This window comes from Cygnus olor, chromosome 5, assembly GCF_009769625.2.
Source record: "Cygnus olor isolate bCygOlo1 chromosome 5, bCygOlo1.pri.v2, whole genome shotgun sequence".
NCBI lineage: Eukaryota > Metazoa > Chordata > Aves > Anseriformes > Anatidae > Cygnus > Cygnus olor.
This window is the reverse complement of record NC_049173.1, coordinates 6,927,958-6,941,379: the sequence shown is the minus strand read 5'-3', so window position 1 is coordinate 6,941,379 and position 13,422 is coordinate 6,927,958. Positions and strand designations below refer to the sequence as shown.

The 13,422-nt window shown below is 51.2% G+C and overlaps 2 protein-coding genes and 1 long non-coding RNA gene across 3 annotated transcripts; 2 read left to right on the top strand and 1 right to left on the bottom strand.

Annotated features, from left to right (window-relative positions):
* Positions 1–285: 285 nt before the first annotated feature.
* On the bottom strand, positions 286–4,091 carry LOC121071154. The gene is made up of 3 exons (XR_005820405.1): positions 4,076–4,091; positions 2,948–3,126; positions 286–605 (listed from the first exon to the last, which is right to left on the bottom strand). It is a non-coding gene; the product is annotated as an uncharacterized LOC121071154 (long non-coding RNA).
* Positions 4,092–5,664: 1,573 nt separating this feature from the next.
* On the top strand, positions 5,665–7,408 carry LOC121071152 (inositol 1,4,5-trisphosphate receptor-interacting protein-like 1). The gene has a single exon (XM_040559182.1). The coding sequence runs from the start codon at positions 5,806–5,808 to the stop codon at positions 7,312–7,314; it is 1,509 nt and encodes a 502-aa protein (XP_040415116.1). The 5' UTR covers positions 5,665–5,805; the 3' UTR covers positions 7,315–7,408.
* Positions 7,409–10,110: 2,702 nt separating this feature from the next.
* On the top strand, positions 10,111–12,049 carry LOC121071151 (inositol 1,4,5-trisphosphate receptor-interacting protein-like 1). The gene has a single exon (XM_040559181.1). It carries the CDS (start codon positions 10,447–10,449, stop codon positions 11,953–11,955), a length of 1,509 nt encoding a protein of 502 aa, XP_040415115.1. The 5' UTR covers positions 10,111–10,446; the 3' UTR covers positions 11,956–12,049.
* The last annotated feature ends 1,373 nt before the right edge of the window (positions 12,050–13,422 follow it).

Here is a 13,422-nt window from a genome sequence, read left to right as displayed (position 1 = left end):
TCTCACAGCAGCCACCCCTGCAGCACCCTGCTACCAAAACCTTGCCAAGTAAACCAAGGGCCCCAAGAGCATCCACCACCAGGAGGTTGGCCCCTGCCCTGCCACCATGCTGTTGTGCCAGGCCCCAGTGTCCCCTTCCTCATGGCAGTTGGCCCTGGCAATTTCCACCCCTAAGGCCATACAGGGACGGTCATCATTACAAGCCAATACATTCCATTATTAAGGCAGACTTTTAAGGCATGTAGTTGTATCAACAGATAACACTGACATTTTGTGAGTATTCAGCTTAGTATTTTGAGATTTCTATTCACTAATCACTTTTTTTTTTTTTTTTGCAAAGTAGAACTCCCACAGCTGGTTTTTACTAGCTCAGTTTCACAGATTTATTGTCCTGTTCCAACAAATGAAATGGATCATGTGCTGTATTAATACCCATATGCAGGAAAAACTTCTGGACTGATTTTTCCTGTTGTCAAGCAATAAGCACATGTGAATGGTGAATCAACTTGAAAACCTTTCTGAGAAGTTACATGTTGAACCAACAAAAGCATTTTCCGTACATGCGCTCCTCTCAATGGCACTCGAAGCTATATCTTCACTGTAATCTGCAAAAGAAAATAGGGGTAAATTTTGCAGGAATAAGGAGAAAAAGAAAACTTTTTAAATATGCAAGTGCTGAATAAATTGTTTGGTAGGGCAGAGTTTCTGGGCAAGCTTCACATGGAGACTGCCTTACAAGCAGACATGAACTGCCGTTATATAACTGTCCTTTTCATACTTTTTATTTGCCTGGCCTTTGTTTTCTTCGTTTGTTCACAAATCTTTTTCTCAGTTCTGGTGTGTGCTGTTGCTGTCTGACATTAATTTTGGGCCTAATGCACAGTAACATGTAAACTTTGGAAAAAACTTCAAAGAAAGGTTGCGTGGTCCAAGTAAATGGTACATGCCTAATACTTGCACAAAGTCTCTTAAGAGAGCCTGTGAAGAGCACAAGCTGCCACCAGGTCTCTTTAAATTTGACCCTACCTCAAAGATGTAGGAATGAAGAACATATTAAATTAAAGCTGGTGTGATAATCAAATACACGTCTTTTACAAACCAATTTCTCAGTGTATTGCGTTATCTGCCTTCCCTGTGTTAAGAACAAAAAGGATGCAAAATTACAATAAAGCTGTATGACTGCACATGCACACCCATAAAATTCAAGTTTGAAATAGGTCAAAAGTCTCAGTTCTGTTTCTAAGCATTACCACCATATCTAGAAGCCGTGCTGTCATTAGGTGGACTTTTCATCAGATCGTAGTGTTGGCTTGTTTCCTTTTGGGCAGATATGAACTAATCAATATAGCTATTAGGTAAATTCCGTAACAACAAAGTGTTTTCAACAAAGTGTTTTCTTAAATATCAGGTTCAGGTTTTGTTTCATTATCAGTTCCTGGAAAATTAAGAACACAGACTTTTTTTTCTGCATTGGTATGTTATTATTTTACTTTCATTGGAGACTGAGCAAATACTCATTTGGTTGTATCTCCAGGAATACTTGATTAACTACCTTTCTCTTCCTCCAACAAGATTAGTTCAGTTCTTGCTGAGAACATAATGAAAGTTTAATTAACTGGAACATCAGACAAGGCCTCATCAACCTCAAACTTTCCACTTTCCGTTTTTTCTTCAGGAAATAAGATTTATTGTGCTCTCTATTCTATACACACTTCCACTCCTGCAGACATGTCCTTTTCAACACTTTCCACTTGAAATTCTATTTTGGGAGCTGCTCTAGCACTTTTCACATCCATTTTCAGTCCTGAAATTTCTACCTTTGGATCTTTCAGCTTAGCTGCAACAGAGGCATCGTTTTCTAATCCCTGCTACAGATCAGAAGGCTGGAGCACCTCTCCTGTGAAGAAAGGCTGAGAGATCTGGGGATGTTCATCCTGGAGAAGTGAAGGCTCCAGGAAGACTTCATTACAGCCTTTCAATACTTGGTCTTATAAAAAGAATGGAGAAAGACTCTTTACTTGGGTAGACAATGATAGGACAAGGGGGAATGGTCTTAAACTAAGAGAGGATAGATTTAGATTAGACATTAGGAAGAAATTCTTCACTGTAAGGGTAGCGAGGCACTGGAACAGGCTGCCCAGAGAAGTTGTGGATGCCCCATCCCTGGAGGTGTTCAAGTTGGTTGGGGCCTTGGACAACCTGATCTAGTGGGTGGCGTCCCTGCCTAAGGCGTGGGGGTGGAACTAGTTGATCTTTAAGGTCCCTTCCAACCCAAGCCATTCTATGATTCTATGATCATTCACACCTAGATCTTTTGAATTGGCGTCCTTGCCCGTCTTCTTCCATAATTTTCAACTCACCTATAATCTTTCCTGTTTTAATTGCTGGCTCTTTACTTTGAATGTCTATGTCTTTCTTTGGAAGACTAACATCTATTTTTTAATGCTTTCCACACCCAGTATTCTCATTTGATGATGGTTTAAACTACTTCTGAAGTCTGTAACTCAGTGGTGCTTTCTACTTTGTGGACATCCGTATCCTATGATTTGACTTCGTGCTCTTGAGGAGTCCAAGCAAGTGCAGGGGCCTTATTTGGTAAGCTGTTGTCTGTTAGTTTTTAAAGCACTTATTTCTGTTTTAGGCAATGCTGCTGAAGACACTATATATTCTGAAATATGCATTTTTATCCTTCAGCAACATGTTTAAGTCTACACAGGTTTCATGTCTGGGAAAATTCACTCTACTCCCTGTTCTCTCTGCAGATAATAAAATATCTCCTCCTAAATTTGTCAAGCTAATGTTAGAACTCTTGACACATTCTCCTAACTTTGGAACCCCTCCGTTTTGAATTTCAGTGAAAGTGAAATTTCAGAGGCTGCATATGGCAATGGAAAGGTATATTCAGGAATATTTTTCCAGTTTCTGTTTTGGCAAAAGGAATGCCTACCTGAGGCTTTTCCAGACTTCTTTCAACATCAGAGAGATTCCAAACCTTGGCTTCTGGAATGTAAGCATTTTAATCTTCATCTGAAAACTTTCCAATTTTATTTTTCTTCCTTCCACAAATGAGCACTAGTTTAGGGCTCCTCATTTCAATTGAAACTTCTCCTTTGGGATATTTAATACCTGTTTTTTGAATTATATTTTCATTAGTAAAAATTGACTTTTTTCACTAGGAACTTTCTGATTCCACATCGGAATCAAAGTCACTTTCTGACAGTTTTCCTACTACAGCATGAAATTCTAAGTTTTGGTTTTCAGGATTTAGGTATCTAGGTATTTTAACTGTAAATTCCTTGTCACCCACACATATTTCAGGAGCTAGTGTTTTCCTTCTTGGTTTCAGACTTCTTTTCTCCAAAGAAAAATCTTTATCTAAATTTTCAAAATGTGTTGCAGAAAGATTCACTTCAGCAAGAGATTACATTTTGATTCAGATCCTGGAATATTCACTGATATTTAGTAAGACTTTCATATCCTTCTGGCAACCTCTGTGTCCTTGCACCTCCCATTCCAAATTGAGAGATCTCAAGCATCATAATCTTCATTTTCAGGCACAATGCTTCCAGCTTAGCTCCATCCAGAGAGCCTTTGGCAGAGTGCACCTTCAGAATGCCAGAGGTTGACAGAGCCATCAGCAAAAAACAGCTTCATAACAGATGCAGAGAAACTGACATGAATAGAACTGGGCTTGAGATATAACTTTTCATGTGGCATTTCAGCACTACAAAACATTTTGTGTGTAACTGTTAACTTTTATTTTGGAGGCTTTATATCTTATGTTAAAAAAAAAAAAGGTTAGACACCATGATATTTTCCTTTTGAAACAGTGTTTCTGTCCCTTCATCTTCACCTGGTGTAGTTTCATGGTTATTTTTCTTCCTGCAACACCATGCTCATTCACAACATTATTTCAATATCAGGTTTGGGAATCACAGTTTATACTTTCACAGAATCACAGAATTATCTAGGTTGGAAGAGACCTCCAAGATTATCTACTCCAACCCCTGACCTAACATTAATAAGTCCTCCACTAAACCACATCACTAAGCTCTACATTGAAACGTTAACCAACCTCTATTGACAATCTCTATTGGTAACTATTAACCAATACTCCTAGGTCCCGCTCTGCCAGGCAGCTTTCCAACCACTCATCTCCCAGCCTGTAGCTCTGCTTGGGGTTGTTGCGCCCCAGGTGCAGGACCCGGCACTTGGCCTTGTTGAACCTCATACAGTTGGCCTCAGCCCATCGGTCCAGCCTATCCAGATCCTCCTGCAGAGCCTTCCTACTCTCGAGCAGATCAACACACGCACCTAACTTGGTGTCATCTGCAAACTTGCTGAGGGTGCACTCGATCCCCTCATCCAGATCATCAATAAAGATATTAAAGAGAACTGGCCCCAGTACTGAGCCCTGGGGGACTCCACTAGTGACCGGCCTCCAACTGGATTTGACTCCATTCACCACAACTCTTTGGGCCCGGCTACCCAGCCAGTTTCTAACCCAACGAAGCGTACGCCAGTCAAGCCAAGAGCAGCCAGTTTCTTGAGGAGAATGCTGTGGGAAACTGTGGAGCTATAAACATACATTCTTTTTTTTTTTTTTATTTCATGCAATTACACGTATTACAACACGTGAATGAATTCCTGCCTGGCCCAATGCAAGAGCTGCTGCCCAGCCATTTGGCAGGACCCATGACAGCCTGGTCTTTGCCCCGCTCCTCTGTGGGCCAGGCCAACTCCCTGATGGGTCCAAACTTGAGCTCAAAGGTGATTTATTTTAGTGGCTGATCTTGCCCAGGGAAAGCCCTGGTGAAGGACTGGGAGTGAGTGCATGCGAGAAGGCAGGAGGGTGAGCACGACTGCCCATTCTCGTCTGGTGAGCCACCGGATGGCTCCTGTCACACCTACACCCAAAGCGGAGGATGCTCTCCCATCGCTGCCCAAGGCTGACCGTCATTCCTCCAGCCTGGAGGCACCGTCAGCAGGAACATGCCAGCCCCAGTCAAAATCTCACCCATGCCTTCAATGCAGGCGGAGAAGGGAACACAAATCCCTCCTGCTGGAACAGCCCTGGGGGACCAGCGTAACTCTGACAAGCTGCAAGAACAAACCTCGAGATCCGACCCAGTGGGAGCAGAGGACCTGTCTCTCCTTGCCTCCCACTGCAAGCCCTCCTGTTCCAATGACTGTCTATGGGTTACTTTTTCAGAACTTAACGTGGAATGGCACACGAGGAGCACAGCCTCCACAGGCTACATCATCCAAATTTCTTTCTGCAGACGGCCCTGGGGGCTCCCGTGAGCGGTGCAAAGAGAGCCCGGGGAACTCTGTCCAGCCACGTGCCTCTGCACTCGGGTGACACCAGGGCCTGGGCTGCCCAGGGCAGCTGGGTGTCGCTGTGCCACGGTGGGGACCGAGGGCGGGGCGGGGGTCCTCTGGCAGGGCGGGGGCGCAGGTGACATCAGAGGACGCGTCACAATGGGGGGGGCTGCTTTTAAGGCAGCCGCAGGCAGCGCTGCTGCATTTTGGCCTGAGCCATCGGTGAGTGCAGTACCAGGGGGAAGACGGGGCTAGGCCAGGGCTGGGGCACAAATGCTGGCCTCCCAAGGGCTTGCTAAGCCTGCGGCCAGGGCTCAGCCGCTCAGGGCAGGGCTCGCGGCTGTCACTGCCAGCACTGCCCACAGTCCCTGCTGCCTCCCAGCCCCTTCGCCCCCTCTCCTACCTGACCCTAGGGGTCTGCGGCTCCTGCCGTAGCTCCCACCCAGCCCCACTGACCCGCTTCTCTCTCACCTCTTTCAGACCATGGCTTCGGCACTTTTTTTCATCCTGACGTTCCTGGGTTTTGGCCCGCAGAAGGTCGGCGATGAACTAGATGCAGATACAAATGAGCCCATACAGCAGCGTGCGGAGATGCTGCAGGAGCGCATGATGCAGCTCCTGTTGGAAATTGAGAAGAGGGACCAGGAGCACCACAGGCGTGGTGGCATGCAAGCCGTGCTCTTATCTGTGTTGCTGCGCTGGCAGTTCTGGTTCAGCATTGGAGTTCTTGTCCTTTTCTTTTGGTACCTGTGGCGGCTTCTTAGAAGGATCCGAGAGCCTGACAGCAGCAGTGAGGAGGAGAGCTCCAGTAGCGAAGAAGAGGAGGAAGAGCAAGAAAGACCACGACCAAACCCCAATGATGCAGACGATCTGGCTGATTATGTAAGTCAGCGCATCTACTGGCCACTTCCAAATCCAATCATCAGATGCTATCAGGTGGTGGAGGTGGTGGAAGACCTCCTGAATGTCTACAGCTCGGTCTTTCAAGAGACTTTCTTTCCGGAGCTGCAGTCAGCCATCGGAGTGGGCAGTGCCTTTGAAGGTTGGAGTCCCCGTGAGAATGACACTGTCTACCGCCTGCTTATGCCCATGACAGCCCCCCGTGGGCACTCCTTCCACCTGGAGCTGGGCAATGAGGATGATATGCTGGCAAGGAACTCCTCTATCCGTGTCGAGCTGGAGTGCACGTGCGCGAGGGAGCAGGCCTTTGAGGACATGCTGTGCTTCCTCCACCATTCTGAGGATGAGCTGAAAAATCAGGAGCCGAGCCTCCTAGACACCCTCTGCACCGACTCCTACCTAGATGCGGAGAAGACTGCAAGGTGGTTCCAGAACTTCGTGAAAACAGCCTGGGTGGTTATGCCTCAGTCGCACATTTACAATGTAAAAGTGCTACCTTCCAGCCGCTCCTGCAAGTTCCAGATGACAAATGCTACCAAGAGAAACCTCACCATTGAGATAATATTTGGGGTTCAGCAAGGCAATTCAGACATCTTCCTGAGCAGCCAGAGGACGGAGGCCATCTTTACCCGCAGCACAACATGGCCACAGAGCTGTGCTGTTGCAGAGAGGAAGTTCTTCCAGCACATAAACACCGAAGCCTGGTTCTACAGCTTACACCTCAAGTGCATGCAGATCTGCGCCCGTATGCTCGTGGGCACAAGCATTTCCACTTATGTCATCAAGACTGTTGTCATGCACCTCCTGACCACCATCCCCTTGGAAACGTGGCACAGGGAGGATTTTCTGCTGCGGCTGGATGATATCATTCGGTACCTGCACTGCTGCCTGGAAGAGAAACGCCTCAACCACTTCTTCTTTGGCAACGAGATGGTGCCCGATGTGATTGTCCTGCCACCAGCCTTCCAATTTTCTGGCCCAGTCAACCTTTTCGAGCACCTGGAGCAGGACACGCATGCCTACACCCACGCGCTGGAAGAGTTCCAGGAGCTGCGCAATCGGCTCACAAGACTGATGATCTATGGACGCTGAAAGAGGCCTTCGTGCACAGACAGGGCACTCTGCTGACAGCAGGTGATCAACTCTTACCACTCTGTGGGGAGCCAGACCTCATGCAGCTCAAGAGACTGCTGCATGGACGTTTGACGCAGAGACTGCTGATACCAACTGGGCAGGCACTGCCTGTCCCCTTGGAGGGTCCATTCCATTGGGAGCTTTGGCCTCGGCAATAAATGCCTTGCTTGAACAAACGCTTTGTCTGTGAGCATCCTCCTCGAGCAGGGCCACCTAGAGTCAGTTGCCCAGTACCATGTCAAGATGGCTTTAGAATACTGCCAAGGTGGGAGACTCCACAATTTCTCTGGAGAGACTGTACTAGTGCTCAGTCATCCTCACGTTGGAGAAATGCCTTCTGATGTTCAGACAGAACCTGCTGTGTTGCATTTTATGCCCAATGCCATTTGTCCTGTCCCTGGGCACCAGCAAAATGGTCTGGTTCTTTCCATCTTGAAAATGGCATCAACAGCAGCAGTTGCCACGTGCTGAGAAGAGCGCAAGGCCTGCAAAGTCCCAGTCGTGCCTGAAGGAGATTCTGTGCCCCGACACTCGTGGGCCATGTGAGCTGTGCTTGCGGAGACACCAGCCAGCAGGCCACTGCTCTCATGAGGGGCTGGGCAAACCGCCAGGGAGTGTGGACTGAGCATGTGGCCAGCTTGAACAGCAGGAGGCCGCAGGAACGTGCCTGAGGGAGCACCAGCAGCCTGCGCGCGCCAGCAGGGAGTGGGTGCAGTGGGAGGCAACAACCAGCACGCACCCACAGCACGAGAGGGGCTCTGTCAGTGGGCAGCCTGGACTGTTCTGCTCTGCTTATCTGCTCTGCCTCACCAACAGGCCTGGGCTATAGCCCCAGCGGCCTCCTCAGCCAACGGCAACACGCATTCCGTCAAGCGTGTGGAAGCAACAAGGCGCAGCCTTGGGAACCGCTCATCAGAAAGCCATCCCCTCCACTGCTGTTCCTCCAGCACCCAGTCGGACCGACACAGCCATCCAGATGGAACGCCAGGCAGCTCACACGACCACCCAGCCCTCAGGCTACAGGATGCACATTGTGCCATTCCCTGAGACGGAGAACCAGAGCAAGCACACCAGTGCGAGGTGAGCCTCCTCTTCTCCAGGCCGAACCACCCCAGCTCCCTCAGCTGCTCCTCGTAAGACTTGTTCTCCAGACCCCTCACCAGCTTCGTTGCCCTTCTCTGGACTCTCTCAAGCACCTCCATGTCCTTCTTGTAGCGAGGGGCCCAAAACTGAACACAGCACTCGAGGTGCGGCCTCACCAGAGCCGAGTACAGGGGGACAATCACTTCCCTAGCCCTGCTGGCCACACTGCTTCTTATGCAAGCCAGGATGCTGTTGGCCTTCTTGGCCACCTGAGCACACTGCTGGCTCATATTCAGCCGACTATCAACCAATACTCCTAGGTCCCGCTCTGCCAGGCAGCTTTCCAACCACTCATCTCCCAGCCTGTAGCTCTGCTTGGGGTTGTTGCGCCCCAGGTGCAGGACCCGGCACTTGGCCTTGTTGAACCTCATACAGTTGGCCTCAGCCCATCGGTCCAGCCTATCCAGATCCTCCTGCAGAGCCTTCCTACTCTCGAGCAGATCAACACACGCACCTAACTTGGTGTCATCTGCAAACTTGCTGAGGGTGCACTCGATCCCCTCATCCAGATCATCAATAAAGATATTAAAGAGAACTGGCCCCAGTACTGAGCCCTGGGGGACTCCACTAGTGACCGGCCTCCAACTGGATTTGACTCCATTCACCACAACTCTTTGGGCCCGGCTACCCAGCCAGTTTCTAACCCAACGAAGCGTACGCCAGTCAAGCCAAGAGCAGCCAGTTTCTTGAGGAGAATGCTGTGGGAAACTGTGGAGCTATAAACATACATTCTTTTTTTTTTTTTTATTTCATGCAATTACACGTATTACAACACGTGAATGAATTCCTGCCTGGCCCAATGCAAGAGCTGCTGCCCAGCCATTTGGCAGGACCCATGACAGCCTGGTCTTTGCCCCGCTCCTCTGTGGGCCAGGCCAACTCCCTGATGGGTCCAAACTTGAGCTCAAAGGTGATTTATTTTAGTGGCTGATCTTGCCCAGGGAAAGCCCTGGTGAAGGACTGGGAGTGAGTGCATGCGAGAAGGCAGGAGGGTGAGCACGACTGCCCATTCTCGTCTGGTGAGCCACCGGATGGCTCCTGTCACACCTACACCCAAAGCGGAGGATGCTCTCCCATCGCTGCCCAAGGCTGACCGTCACTCCTCCAGCCTGGAGGCACCGTCAGCAGGAACATGCCAGCCCCAGTCAAAATCTCACCCATGCCTTCAATGCAGGTGGAGAAGGGAACACAAATCCCTCCTGCTGGAACAGCCCTGGGGGACCAGCGTAACTCTGACAAGCTGCAAGAACAAACCTCGAGATCCGACCCAGTGGGAGCAGAGGACCTGTCTCTCCTTGCCTCCCACTGCAAGCCCTCCTGTTCCAATGACTGTCTATGGGTTACTTTTTCAGAACTTAACGTGGAATGGCACACGAGGAGCACAGCCTCCACAGGCTACATCATCCAAATTTCTTTCTGCAGACGGCCCTGGGGGCTCCCGTGAGCGGTGCAAAGAGAGCCCGGGGAACTCTGTCCAGCCACGTGCCTCTGCACTCGGGTGACACCAGGGCCTGGGCTGCCCAGGGCAGCTGGGCGTCGCTGTGCCACGGTGGGGACCGAGGGCGGGGCGGGGGGGTCCTGTGACGGGGCGGGGGCGCAGGTGACATCAGAGGACGTGTCACAATGGGGGGGGCTGCTTTTAAGGCAGCCGCAGGCAGCGCTGCTGCATTTTGGCCTGAGCCATCGGTGAGTGCAGTACCAGGGGGAAGACGGGGCTAGGCCAGGGCTGGGGCACAAATGCTGGCCTCCCAAGGGCTTGCTAAGCCTGCGGCCAGGGCTCAGCCGCTCAGGGCAGGGCTCGCGGCTGTCGCTGCCAGCACTGCCCACAGTCCCTGCTGCCTCCCAGCCCCTTTGCCCCCTCTCCTACCTGACCCTAGGGGTCTGCGGCTCCTGCCGTAGCTCCCACCCAGCCCCACTGACCCGCTTCTCTCTCACCTCTTTCAGACCATGGCTTCGGCACTTTTTTTCATCCTGACGTTCCTGGGTTTTGGCCCGCAGAAGGTCGGCGATGAACTAGATGCAGATACAAATGAGCCCATACAGCAGCGTGCGGAGATGCTGCAGGAGCGCATGATGCAGCTCCTGTTGGAAATTGAGAAGAGGGACCAGGAGCACCACAGGCGCGGTGGCATGCAAGCCGTGCTCTTATCTGTGTTGCTGCGCTGGCAGTTCTGGTTCAGCATTGGAGTTCTTGTCCTTTTCTTTTGGTACCTGTGGCGGCTTCTTAGAAGGATCCGAGAGCCTGACAGCAGCAGTGAGGAGGAGAGCTCCAGTAGCGAAGAAGAGGAGGAAGAGCAAGAAAGACCACGACCAAACCCCAATGATGCAGACGATCTGGCTGATTATGTAAGTCAGCGCATCTACTGGCCACTTCCAAATCCAATCATCAGATGCTATCAGGTGGTGGAGGTGGTGGAAGACCTCCTGAATGTCTACAGCTCGGTCTTTCAAGAGACTTTCTTTCCGGAGCTGCAGTCAGCCATCGGAGTGGGCAGTGCCTTTGAAGGTTGGAGTCCCCGTGAGAATGACACTGTCTACCGCCTGCTTATGCCCATGACAGCCCCCCGTGGGCACTCCTTCCACCTGGAGCTGGGCAATGAGGATGATATGCTGGCAAGGAACTCCTCTATCCGTGTCGAGCTGGAGTGCACGTGCGCGAGGGAGCAGGCCTTTGAGGACATGCTGTGCTTCCTCCACCATTCTGAGGATGAGCTGAAAAATCAGGAGCCGAGCCTCCTAGACACCCTCTGCACCGACTCCTACCTAGATGCGGAGAAGACTGCAAGGTGGTTCCAGAACTTCGTGAAAACAGCCTGGGTGGTTATGCCTCAGTCGCACATTTACAATGTAAAAGTGCTACCTTCCAGCCGCTCCTGCAAGTTCCAGATGACAAATGCTACCAAGAGAAACCTCACCATTGAGATAATATTTGGGGTTCAGCAAGGCAATTCAGACATCTTCCTGAGCAGCCAGAGGACAGAGGCCATCTTTACCCGCAGCACAACATGGCCACAGAGCTGTGCTGTTGCAGAGAGGAAGTTCTTCCAGCACATAAACGCCGAAGCCTGGTTCTACAGCTTACACCTCAAGTGCATGCAGATCTGCGCCCGTATGCTGGTGGGCACAAGCATTTCCACTTATGTCATCAAGACTGTTGTCATGCACCTCCTGACCACCATCCCCTTGGAAACGTGGCACAGGGAGGATTTTCTGCTGCGGCTGGATGATATCATTCGGTACCTGCACTGCTGCCTGGAAGAGAAACGCCTCAACCACTTCTTCTTTGGCAACGAGATGGTGCCCGATGTGATTGTCCTGCCACCAGCCTTCCAATTTTCCGGCCCAGCCAACCTTTTCGAGCACCTGGAGCAGGACACGCATGCCTACACCCACGCGCTGGAAGAGTTCCAGGAGCTGCGCAATCGGCTCACAAGACTGATGATCTATGGACGCTGAAAGAGGCCTTCGTGCACAGACAGGGCACTCTGCTGACAGCAGGTGATCAACTCTTACCACTCTGTGGGGAGCCAGACCTCATGCAGCTCAAGAGACTGCTGCATGGACGTTTGACGCAGAGACTGCTGATACCAACTGGGCAGGCACTGCCCGTCCCCTTGGAGGGTCCATTCCATTGGGAGCTTTGGCCTCGGCAATAAATGCCTTGCTTGAACAAACGCTTTGTCTGTGAGCATCCTCCTCGAGCAGGGCCACCTAGAGTCAGTTGCCCAGTACCATGTCAAGATGGCTTTAGAATACTGCCAAGGTGGGAGACTCCACAATTTCTCTGGAGAGACTGTACTAGTGCTCAGTCATCCTCACGTTGGAGAAATGCCTTCTGATGTTCAGACAGAACCTGCTGTGTTGCATTTTATGCCCAATGCCATTTGTCCTGTCCCTGGGCACCAGCAAAATGGTCTGGTTCTTTCCATCTTGAAAATGGCATCAACAGCAGCAGTTGCCACGTGCTGAGAAGAGCGCAAGGCCTGCAAAGTCCCAGTCGTGCCTGAAGGAGATTCTGTGCCCCGACACTCGTGGGCCATGTGAGCTGTGCTTGCGGAGACACCAGCCAGCAGGCCACTGCTCTCATGAGGGGCTGGGCAAACCGCCAGGGAGTGTGGACTGAGCATGTGGCCAGCTTGAACAGCAGGAGGCCGCAGGAACGTGCCTGAGGGAGCACCAGCAGCCTGCGCGCGCCAGCAGGGAGTGGGTGCAGTGGGAGGCAACAACCAGCACGCACCCACAGCACGAGAGGGGCTCTGTCAGTGGGCAGCCTGGACTGTTCTGCTCTGCTTATCTGCTCTGCCTCACCAACAGGCCTGGGCTATAGCCCCAGCGGCCTCCTCAGCCAACGGCAACACGCATTCCGTCAAGCGTGTGGAAGCAACAAGGCGCAGCCTTGGGAACCGCTCATCAGAAAGCCATCCCCTCCACTGCTGTTCCTCCAGCACCCAGTCGGACCGACACAGCCATCCAGATGGAACGCCAGGCAGCTCACACGACCACCCAGCCCTCAGGCTACAGGATGCACATTGTGCCATTCCCTGAGACGGAGAACCAGAGCAAGCACACCAGTGCGAGGTGAGCCTCCTCTTCTCCAGGCCGAACCACCCCAGCTCCCTCAGCTGCTCCTCGTAAGACTTGTTCTCCAGACCCCTCACCAGCTTCGTTGCCCTTCTCTGGACTCTCTCAAGCACCTCCATGTCCTTCTTGTAGCGAGGGGCCCAAAACTGAACACAGCACTCGAGGTGCGGCCTCACCAGAGCCGAGTACAGGGGGACAATCACTTCCCTAGCCCTGCTGGCCACACTGCTTCTTATGCAAGCCAGGATGCTGTTGGCCTTCTTGGCCACCTGAGCACACTGCTGGCTCATATTCAGCCGACTATCAACCAATACTCCTAGGTCCCGCTCTGCCAGGCAGCTT